Source organism: Ostrea edulis, chromosome 10 (assembly GCF_947568905.1).
Source record: "Ostrea edulis chromosome 10, xbOstEdul1.1, whole genome shotgun sequence".
NCBI classification, from domain to species: domain Eukaryota; kingdom Metazoa; phylum Mollusca; class Bivalvia; order Ostreida; family Ostreidae; genus Ostrea; species Ostrea edulis.
This window is the reverse complement of record NC_079173.1, coordinates 31,646,626-31,659,014: the sequence shown is the minus strand read 5'-3', so window position 1 is coordinate 31,659,014 and position 12,389 is coordinate 31,646,626. Positions and strand designations below refer to the sequence as shown.

At 33.7% G+C, this 12,389-nt stretch overlaps 1 protein-coding gene across 6 annotated transcripts in view; it reads left to right on the top strand.

Moving 5' to 3' along the window:
* LOC125665783 (secretin receptor-like) overlaps window positions 1-12,389 on the top strand; it is a 97,460-nt gene that overhangs the window by 60,019 nt on the left and 25,052 nt on the right. For 5 of the 6 annotated variants that reach the window (XM_048898657.2, XM_048898653.2, XM_048898656.2 and 2 more), the window contains exon 2: window positions 971-1,064. In XM_048898657.2, coding sequence (XP_048754614.1) covers window positions 971-1,064 — 94 coding nt within the window. Of the gene's footprint in view, window positions 1-749; window positions 831-970; window positions 1,065-12,389 lie in introns of all 6 variants that reach the window. The other variant, XM_048898654.2, reaches the window with a different exon arrangement.

Below are 12,389 nucleotides of genomic sequence, written 5' to 3'. Positions count from 1 at the left end.
TAGGGAAAAACATGGTAGATCTAACCACTGGGCCGGGATATCATCTCCATCTTCTTCAGATATCAATTTAGAATGTTTTATAACTCTTATAAAGTATGCCAGATTTTAATTTTTGTATTTTGGTTTGTCTTACTCATCAGTGTCGCTATGGACATTTTGATACTTTAGCGAATTGTGGTAGACCACGGTTGCCATCAAACTATTTTAATTGTGCAATGCCTCAAATAAAAGAAAAAAATATATATAATGCTATCCATATCTCTTTGCACCGTAAGAAATATGAAGATTTGATACTTTAGTGAAATGTGGGAGACCACGGTTGCCATCACAAACTATTTTAATTGTGCAATGTATGTAGTGCCTCAAATAAAAGAAAAAATATAGTGCCATCCATAACTCTCTGCACTGTAAGAAATAAATTTGGATAATGAAGACAGTAAAATATACAAATTGACAATAGAATTATACATTAAACATAGTAAAGCACTAAATCTAATAAATAAACAAGACTTGGCTGTCACATACAAGGTGTGCTATAACAATGATTCAGGCAAACAGACTTATGTATCAACTAAAACAGTATTTTAAATGTAAGATTCAGATGGCTCTAATCCGTAATGCTGCACAGGCGATTTACTCTTTCAAAAGTAGCATCACGTGAAGAAGACTCAGATTAAGTAACTGTGGCAGCTGATCACAAAGTCGACAAAAACTGCGTATTGGAATAAAAATTTCTTTGATATACACAGGACCAAACTTTTCTTGCTCATCCTTGAATGATGGATTCTATGGGTTGGAAAGAACCACGTGTCTTCAATTTCTTTACAGATGTACGTCCCGTTGCATGTCGATCGTTTGAACTGAATTTAAAGAAATAGGAAACAAAAATATACAGACTGTGTTTGATATGTCAGATGCATATATGTCTTCGAACGTTTTGAAATGTGATGAAATGAATGGTATTTTGTAGACGTCCAGAAAGAAGTACGAACAGATGGAGAAATTAGAGGACGTGAGGCTGAGCTGTAGAAATGTGATAGAAAGTTACAATGCTTCATCTATCGGTATGTATAACCACCTGTCTGTATGTATAACCACCTGTCCGTATGTATAACCACCTGTCCGTATAACCACCTGTCCGTATGTATAACCACCTGTCTGTATAACCACCTGTCCGTATAACCACCTGTCGGTATGTATAACCACCTGTCCGTATGTATAACCACAGACGAAATTGTTTTATGTGAGAGCTGATACAACGTGCAAAGTGAGGACGTATTTTAACTATTTTAACTGCGTTGTGAGGATAGAAGTGCAAAATGAGGACAAAAATTCTGCTTTTGCAGTTACGTCCTCATAAACGTGACCCACAGAATGTGAAAGATTTAGATACAGTATATTAGATTAGTGAGGACGAGTAGCGTAGGGACATGTCTTTACTGATAATATCTCTGTTTTGACAATTTGAAAGAGAGTAATAGTATCGGATAAGATGTTGGAAGTATTCCTGTAGAGTTTCAGAAATATTAATGTTCAACGTTCATATGTGTACTACATTTTTAATAAGCGAGACTACTTGATGGTCCAAGTCCAATAAGATATTGTTAAAAACATTTCTAATCAGATTCGTATGATGAAGCGTTTATATTGCATGATAAATTGCTTATTTATAAACCATCTCCAAAGGTTAACTATGTTTTAAAAAGTGTCTCGCTGAATAGAAATAAATGCCATATATATAATGTTTAAATAACCATAATATATTAAATAAACAGATTGCATATCAAATTCCCGTCATTCATTTAATATACAAGCAGTTGATGTGCTGTCACAGGCCAGCAAAGTCACACGGCTGTATTTAGTTACAAAATATTTAGATTTAAATATACATGTAATTGACAGTTAATTTCTACTTAACGCCAAGTATAAATGTATGAGTTAATCGTCCGTTAAATTCATTTATCTTTTGCTCAATTGGTTCCTGGAGTTTGAAGTAATCTAACGAAACAACTATTCTTTCCAAATAATACTGTAATATTATTCATTGTGGTAGGGTTTTCTTTTTGTTCTTTTCGTTGTATTGGTACGCGTATGATTTTAGTTCCTTCACGGACAATAAAACTTGAAGTTCAATAAAGAATTTTGGCTCTTGAACTCACGAATATGCTTACTTTATTCAATAACGAAAATATAAACCTACAAAAACAACTGATTCTACAATACAATATCACACAAACTTGTACGTTTTGGACAACATAGCAAAATGTCAAAATATATAATTGAATACATGTCATTTAATCTCCTTAATAATATCTTGTTTGGTTTCTTAGCTTTTGAGCACAACTGCGCTGGATACTACAACTAAGTATTTACTGTTTCAATACTGATCCCATTGGTGTAAAAATATTACACATCTATTACTGAACCCTATCCAGTTGAACATTTTTGTGTCAATTCAAATTTTGAAAGGGTTTGGCAGGAACTATATTGTGTGGCGGAAGGATTGATTAATCAAAAAGTTCTAAATCTGTATGATGTTACAATATATCTTCTATTTTTATACTCCAATACGTGTATTTCAGTGTTGTGATTATGATACAGGTAGTTAAGACTTGGATCTAATTCAAATATTGTTATTTATTAATTTGGTTGATATTTTCCCCAAACAGAACACCGATTCTTAAAAAAAACTTTAAATTAATTTACTCAAACTTTTATATGAAAATTCAGTATTTTCACCAATAATTTTAAACTTTGACCTCTGACTCCCTATTTGTTTTTAGTTCCATTTTAGATTTTAAGACAAAACCTTGAAAATTATGTGAAATTTTAGAAATTGACATTTTACTCCTAATATGTCCTTTTGTATATCAAGTGCAAAAAGGTCATTTTTATTTCCATTACTAGTATCAAACTTTTTATCTGTAGTGTTAGAAGACACGATTATGTATCTATTTCATATAATGATTGATTTGTGTTGCTTATGTTGTGTTGACACCAACAGACAAACCAAATTTAATTGAATGAATCTTCAGTCAATTTGTAGTGCAAAAAGGTCATGTTTAGAATACTGTAGCTCAATAACAAGCATTCCGTCCCTAGCTTTTCTTTTTCTTTTCCTATATGTAATTCTCCTTCAATGTAAAAATCAAAAATACAGTAATTTCCCAATTACTTGACATTGTTCCAAATGTCAGACGCTAACCTCTATAAATAGGTGTTAGCTATTCTAACATTGGTTACTATTGGCAACAATCGATTTCGAGGACATAGTATAATATAATAATTGTCCAAACTGTGGAATTAATATCTAAAATTTGTGACTTTCATTTAATAAATCGGCATTAGCAATCGGCTTTGTGATATTTTTATGCCCCCTTCATGGAAATGGCCGGAGCAAATAGTGTTCGTCATGTCCGTCTTCCGTCCGTCCGTCTGCGCCCTTCTGTCACTCTTTAACACTTTACGTTTAGAATCTTATTTTAGCAAACTATTGGAGAAATATCCTAAATAAAGTTAGGGATTATATATCTTAAATATTAGTTTTATTTTGTCTGAACGTTTTAGTTGCATGCACCTTACAAACGAAGATCCTGTAAAAGTTGAACTTTTAAACACAACATTTTACGTCACTGAAATATTTCAACCACATGACATAAGCCGTTAGAGATCTTTGTTAATGTGAAACGAAAACATATGGTGTCATTCTTAAACTAGTACAAAACAATTTGTGTCAACTATCGGATTTAAAAATAAACAGAACATAGCTCTGTTCATCTATCTTTCTATCTATCTATCTGTCTGTTTATTTAGCAGTCTATTTATTTCTAGATTTCCCGTCACAATAAACAAAAAACCCAAGATCCTAAGTCACGGTAGACATTATACACTAAGATCCTATGTCACGGTCTGACTCACCCCCCCCCACCCCCACCCCCCATAGGATAATGATAGGATTCTGATAGGACAACCCCCTTCTCCTACAGGGTTTTTGTCTTTAGGAACTATTATTTATTATTGTACAAAGTGTACTAAGTTCAGCCTTGAACAGGGAGATTCTGGGGGGAAAAATCCACCAGATACACTTTATTTGTTTTCTGAATCTCTGTTGTAAAGGGTACAAAAAGTCCGGACTTTGTCGTGTCGGAAGTTAAATGTCGCACTCTTTTAGGTATTATACTATTTTGCGTAGGGCGCCAAACATACGTGTACACTTCTAATGCCGCCAGTGGCGTCTTGTAATCTAGTGAATAGTGTAAGGGAGGTATTCTCGAAGGCGCAAATTTTCAATCATTGAAAGTATCAATTTAATCGATTAATCAATCTGTCATCGATCTGGATTGTCCATGAATTTGCATCTGCTCCGAATTAAATTTTTACGTATAGTGAACAGGCTATAGCAACTTCTCGAGTCTTTTTGGCAAGTTCGGGAAAGACACCTCGAATGTATTACGTGAAATACGTTCACCGGAAGTTCGAAATTTGTATCAAATGTTAATGTTAAGGTAGCTCCATCCTCATGTGACTTATCAATATTAATGGTTAAAAGTGGGAAAACTGTATTAATTTCCACTCAATATAGTTTAATTTAAATAAGAACCAAAGAAAATATATATGTTGCCACCTTTTCAAAGATGTCAAACATACAAAAACAGAAGTATACATCAACATCAGAAAATCACATTTTCGTTAAACAGAATAATAAAAATAGATAAAAACTTGTTGAAATGACAAAATTTAAATATCAACAGTTTTAAAAAACTGATAATTCATAAATATGTATAGATTAATTGTGGATATTAGGGAAACCAATGTATAATAGACATCCAGTAGAGGAAATTCCAGCATAGGAGTTATTGCTCTTGACAAAATTATTTTAATCATAAATAATTGATTATCTATGGAAAATATAAACTTTTTCAATATTAATAGTTTACCAGATTTTTTATTATATCTAGTGAATAAAATTCCTCAGAAAGATATATTTCTATCATGCGCAAAGTTTAATTTATTAAGATTTTTGCAAAAACCTATGACATCACATGAGGATCGATCAACATTAATGAAGGGGGCTGTCCTATCAAAATTCGATCATTATCCTATGGGAAAAAAGTCAGATCTTAGTTTACAATGTCTACCGTGACATAAGATCTTGGGTTTTTTGTTTGATACAAATCCATCCACTGTTTAAGTCACGAATTAGTAATTATCAACATGTTTTTAAAACTTATTATGGGGAGATCTCATCGTTTCTATCAAATATGTATCGTAAAAAAGACAACAAAATAAATGATATTTTATTTGATATCAAATTGGGGGTTATCGTAATATATTAGAAATTGTTTTTCCGTTTGCCGGAAAGACCCGAAAATGTGCGATTGAGTGAACAGGGTCCTCAAATCAATGAAAGTATAGCCAAACTAGATGTATATTTTATCCTCTGATGTCAATTATTAGAACCCTGTATTAACATAAAATCATATTGTTTGTCTCTACTCCATCTGTCCGTTTGTCCTAACTTTTGTTGTGACACAATATCTTGAAAGGGGCATGGATACGACTTTGATGCAAAAAATTACTTAGATTGATTGTATCTTATTAAACGTCCCTCTGGAGAATTTTTCACTCATATGGAGATGTCACCAATACCGGTGGAGGGCTTCAAATTTAGGCCTATGCTCTGCGTTTACGGCCATTGAGCAGTGGGGTTCTTTAGCGTGCTACACTTACATGTACTGTGACATGACACATCCGTTTAAGGTCATCTCCAAGGACCCGTGACATTCACACCTGATGCCGAACATTTGGCGATGGAACTGTCACTACCTGTTTTAACAACCCACCTGTTAGGTCTGTCGCAGCCGGGATTCAAACCCCGACCTTCCGCATGCGGGGCGAACGCTCCACCTCTAGACCACCGCATCGTCGCAAACCACGGGTTTTTGTTTCATTCTCGTGAAATAGAATGAAACAATAACCCTTGGTTTGCGACGATGGACCACCGCGGCGTCAAAATTAATTAAATATTCAATTGATAATATAAAAGTATTTGATTAGTGTAAAACATAGCCAAAAAAAAAAAAAAAAAAAAAAACACTGACGCAGAGGTGTGCATGTATTTGAGACATCTAAACTTTTCATTTTCAAAACAAGGCACGATCCCTGTTTATTTTTACATGTCACGCGCATGGTCCAAAGTTGACGGCTTCGATGAATAAAGCTTAAAATTACACCAAAAAAAATCCTGTTTTTCTTTGTGCTTGCTCCCTAAATTGATTAATCATAATCATGTCAAAACGTATGTCGAAATGCTGAATGCTTTTGTCATACTTTATAGAAATTTTTGTGTTCCCTCCGCGCACGGTTTCCTGGTTTTGAAAAGCGTGTTGACAAACGTAAAATTGGGAACTTCAATTTATGTATATAAATGCTAAACACAAATATATCCTGTATAAAATACTTTTAATCTATTTATTTATTAATTATCTTTATTTTTATCCCCCCCAACCCCCCCCCCCCCAACCTGTCAATTGATTTGAAGGTCATGAGGTGAACATTCAAAGTCCAAAATGTCTTTCACAATCTAAAGAAGTATTGATTAATGGATTGTTTTACGTCCCGTCGAGGAATTTTCACTCATATTGAGACGTCACCAGCCGTGAGTGAAATACCACAAATTTAAACCTATGCTTAGCGCTCAGGGCCGTAGCAGTGAGGGTTCTTTAGCATGCTAACGCCTGCCGTGGCACGGGAGCTCCGTTTTTTTAAGGTCATATCCGAAAGACCCGTGATTCTCACTTCTAAATGCCGCGGAGCGTTTAGCGGGGGAGCAATCGCTGTCTATGTCTCACGTCTTAAGTTTCATCGCTAATGCATGACAGAGGCATGGACTCAAGACGCCCGATTACGTAGCGAACGCTCTACCTCTGAGCTACCGCGAGACCGGTCTCTCCAAAGAAGTGAATAAATACTCAGCACTATGTAAAAAGGCACCGGGAGGGAGGGGTGGTGTTGTTTCGGTTCATGCAACACAAAGCCATGCGGCATTTCACCAAAAAGTTGTGACATCTCAATGTTCGTAAAGTATTTGCAAAGGATTTTCGTGCTCACTTCTACATGGGTGCTACATGTAGCACCTACAAGGCAATGGATTCTGTTATTTACATCAACCTCCACTGTTGAGAAAAGCTCCCAAACAATGGTACATGTAGCTTGGCTTGTATTGTTTAATATCAACAATGTACTATGCCAGTTTGCTTAGAGGTTTGATGCTTTTTTTTGGTCTTGCAATGAAAGTCTTTAAAAAATACTTATTAAATTTGAATTATATTTTAAGTATGTGTTTATGCAAAATATAATGATTAAGTGGTTTCTACAAGAACGTATGAGATCCAAATCGTATTTGATGATTTCAGTCATTATGGTGCCTAATAGTTTAGGTAATTGACAAGTACGGGTCAGTGACGGGGGGCTCAGATAATTATTGAAACGCCATGCAGTCTTTTTCTTCCCTGAAATAACAGGATTCACCCTAATGAGGAGTTGATTCTATTTAACACCTATAGTCATTGTAGGTGATTATTAATATTTAGGGCCAAACAGGCATCATAAAATTTATTGTTGACAGTTAATGTTTAAATCGGAAGACAAATGCTTGCCATTTATTAATCGTAAGAAGATTTCCCGAAACAGTCTTCTACCAGAAAATCGATGGAATATTTCTGTTCTAAGCCCCGAATGTGTTCTTTGATCACATCCGCCTTTTGATTTTGATGAAACGGATATTCTGCCCTCGTTGTAGTAGAAGCTAGGCGGCAATGACTGAGGATTATAAATCGTACCAGGTTTATTCGCTGCACCTCTGTGTACTTGACGAACAATACTTCCGTGAGTAATGATGTTTCTTTATATGGTTGACAAGGGGTGTGTATCTAAATAACTGAAAACCCGACGTTTATTTCTCAAATATCAGTGCATGTTCATTCTCTGCGCACAGCTGCACTTTTATTGCTAACGATCAAATACGAGCGACAAACTTTAGAAAAACCCAGCGTTGTCATTTTAAGTTTGTCTAGGAGATCTCGTCCTTATTTGTTAGGCGATATTTGAACGCAGTGATCCCACTTCCTACTGGTTCTAGTTTTAAATGGAAGACGAATTTTCAGTGAGCTATAATACTGCATATTCTAGGTTTTTATCGACTATGCACATTCATCAAAGTACTATACTACAAGTGGCACATGATTTACCGAAAAAATTTCGGATCGATCATATACAGTAAAACACGGTTATAGCGAACCTCCAGGGTCAGCGAAAAACAGTTCATTATAACCAAACTTGGTTATATCAAATATAGTTTTGGGTTTTTTCCTTCATAGGGGAATAAATATCCGCGATAAGCGTGAATTCGTTTTAAACATGTTCTTATTAAGCTTATTTTACTGTATGACCAGCTTCATCCTGTTCCATCTTTGGTATCGAGGGTAAGCTTAGCCTTGATTTTGCGAGCAATATATTTTCTATAAATCTTTCATTGCATTTAGTTCTTGCTGTATTGTTTGTCGGGGCAGTCCAGTTGTAACCCCGTACACATTGCCGCGCAGTAATACAAATACACGATACTTAAATTATATCTTGGTTTTATTCCATACCTGGCCTCAAGAGCATAAACTGAGAATAGATAATGCGATATCCGTGATAATCTAACAAGTAATAGTAGCCTTTTTAAATTGATGACAAATGTGATGTGATAGTTTGTGTATGTATATACATGTAGATTGGAATATCACTGCATGGTGTTTAATTATAACAGCAATACATCTCGTAAATTGTTAGGTCCCCCCCCCCCCTCTGAGGTATATTCATTATTTGGATCATTGATACATTTAAACACATGAGTAAACAAAGCATTTTTTAAAAAATTAAAACTCTCTATGCTATATGCCATTGCATCAAGTGATAGATAGTATTAAAGCTTATACATCTTTTTTTTTCATTTTCGTGATTGATTGATTGTATGTTTGAAGTACCACAAATTTACCCCTATTGATTTCGAGGTCACATAGTGAAAGGTCAAAGGTTAAACTGGACATACTAATATATTGTCTCCTATTGTAATAATCATTTGCTCGATTGACACCAAACTTGGTACACTGGTGTAGTATAAGGAGTAGATGACCCCTATTGATTTTTAGGTCACATGGTCAATCCACTCTGGACATACATGTAGGAAGATAAGTCTACTCAATATTTTGAATTGGATTGGCACTACTATCAATTGAATGATGAATGTGTATATCCCTTTTCAATTTTGCACCATTGGGGCATATATGTTTTACAAACATTTCTTGTTTCAATTTCTTCTTAAAGTATATTTGCTTAATATATCCTTTTCCAAATGACATATTTCTTGGAAATTTTATCCATAGATTTAAGGTATTTCATGTATAATGAAAGGACTATGAACAATTCTGAAGGATTTAGATCAACATAAAAGTTTATTGTTAAATAATGATGAAAGTGAAGCAGATGGAATTCACATGACTGGTAAATGATTAGAAGCTGATCTTTTTGCACTTAAGACTTTTTGGAAGAGTTGTCTGCCCTTTGTAAAATTAAGAAAAATCTAATTTTCTAAAAATGTGTGTGGTCAATGATTAATTTTATTTCATATTTTCATAAAAAGAAAGTGTATGTAACTTTCTACCAAGAGATTAGTATGAAAATATAATTTGCTTTTAAAATATTGTAATAAAACATGCTTTTCCCATATACTTCAATGTTAAATTCTAGATGAAATAAATCAAGCATGAAACAAAATTTTGAAAATTCCTATGGTGGATTATTTTTATTTGATGAACCCTTCAAAATGATACCATGATTATAAATATTCCACCATCCATTTATTAGATATGAGATATGGTCATTATACATTGAATACCTTAAAACATTAACTGATAACTGTCATAATTTTCGTGATTTTATCTACAAATTCAGAACATGTACGTGAGTCGGATTAAAAGGATTTATTAGATATTTATATCACGCATCAAATCAAAACGAAATTTGGACTTTAAAATCTCGTATTTGCAAACAAAACACTTTTTTTTTCATTTTAAAGGAAATACACAAAAGTTTGTATAAAATAATTGAGAGCTTGTATCACTCTTTCGATTGTGAAATCTTACATGTATTTCATATAAGGTGCTTTAAAAAGCCATGCAATAGAATTTTGTTGTACAGTGTAATGAGCCACCTTAAAGAGGTTCGCACCTGAGATTTGGAATAATGTCAATTTTTTGGGAAGTGTAGTTTTGATTTCTACATTGAAGGAGAATTGGGAAATCAAAAATAAAAACTGGTTGCGACAACGCTTGTTATTGAGCTACAGTGTTCTAAACATGACCTTTTTGCACTTAAAATTTATTCAATCCAACTTGATTTGTCTATTGGTGTCAACACAACATAAGCAACAGAAATCAATCATTATATAAAATAGATACATAATTATGTCTTCAGCTGACACTACAGATAAAAAAAGTTTAATACTAGTAATGGAAATAAATAATGACCTTTTTGCAATTTATATACGAAAACATTCATGATATCAAATTTGAGAGTTTAAAAGGACATATTAGGAGTACGAAAAAATTCATGATATCAAATTTGAGAGTTTAAAAGGACATATTAGGAGTAATGTCAATTTCTAAAATTTCACATAATTTTCAAAGTCTAGTCTTAGAATTTAAAATGGAGCTTAAACAGTTGGGGTTAGAGACCAAAATTTTAAATTGTTGGCTAAAATACTAAATTTTCATACAAAATTTGGAGTAAATTAATTTGAAATTTTTTAACTCGGTGTTCTGTTTGGAAACATATATCAACCAAATTAATAAATTGCAACGTCTGAACTAGTTCTTAGTCTCAGCTAATTGTCTCATAAATTATAAAACCGAAATACGCGTATAGGAATATAAATTAGAAGATATATTGGAGGAAACAGAAACTATGATATCACACAGATTTAGAACTTTTTGATTAATCAATCCTTCCGCCACAAAATATAATCCCTGCAAAATCCTTTCAAAATTGAGTTGACACAATATTTTTTCAGCTGGATAGGGTTCAGTAATAGATGTGTAATATGTTTGAACCAATGGAATCAGTATTGAACCAGTAAATACTTAGTTGTTGCATCCTGCGCAGTTGTGCTAAAAAACAAACCTCCTTAAGTCAATGTTGTAAAATACTGTATTTTGGTCATTTATAGAAATAAATAAATTATCATTCTAACTGTGTCAGACCAGGGACCACCCTCCCATGCACATCTGTATCCATAAAAATAGATAAAGAGAATAGTGTTTTATATCTAACTAGTTCAATTCATCACTTTCACAAACCTGACGCGTGTAAGACCCCAGTTTATCTCCATTGGCTGCGTGGTAACCCTGACGTCTAATGTACATCGCGTGAAATATAGATCGGATTTAACAATGAATACCATATCTGGAAACATTTTGTCTGTTTACAGTGAAATATGTCTGCTCGGAATTTATTGAAACACATTGTTTATTTTCCTGTGAAATGCACGTAAAATAAACTTGATACTAACAATAAATATATAAAATTATTTGAGATCTAATTAAACGGTATATTTATGTGTAGAAGATATGGGTACCCAGAGCAGTCGTGGAATCAGATGATGGAAATCAATGCAAACTGTTATATGTCCCTTGGTACCTTTAGTCGCTGATCAACTTATATTGTTCCTAATTTATATATGTTTATGCCCCTCGGGGCCCATTAATTGTCAATAAACTATATATATTTATCTGTACCAAGTCGCGGTGCTTCCAAAGAAAGTGGGTAAAAAATTGAAATTTTATACTAATTTTTCCATATCATAGTGACATCATTTTTTGAAAATTTGGTAGAATTTCAATGACACCTGAAATCGTTTACATTTGTTATAAAAATATATTTACAACGAGATGTCATGACGGAGCAGCGGTCGTGTATCAATGTCTGTTTGGTGTGTAGTAAGACTTCTATTCAGGCTAAAGAATTGCTAAAACATAGTGTGGACGAAAACTGTTTAGGCCTCTAGTCAATTATTGCTGGCATAAACAATTTACCGACAAACTATTAAACCAGAGTAAAACTTCACAGAAAAACTCAGCGGTGTTAGAGTTGTCGCGTCAGATTGTCTTTCCGAGGATCAAATTGGAGTTGCGCAGCATTCATTTCTGTAGCTTCAAAGAATTTAAACCAACCACTAATCCCTGGAGGAAAGTAACTGCTACAAAAATGTATCTGAAAAGTGGGCAAAGAAATGAGTCCGCTAAAACGTAGTGAGCGAAAAACAAATAACGTTAAAGATGCCTTACGAT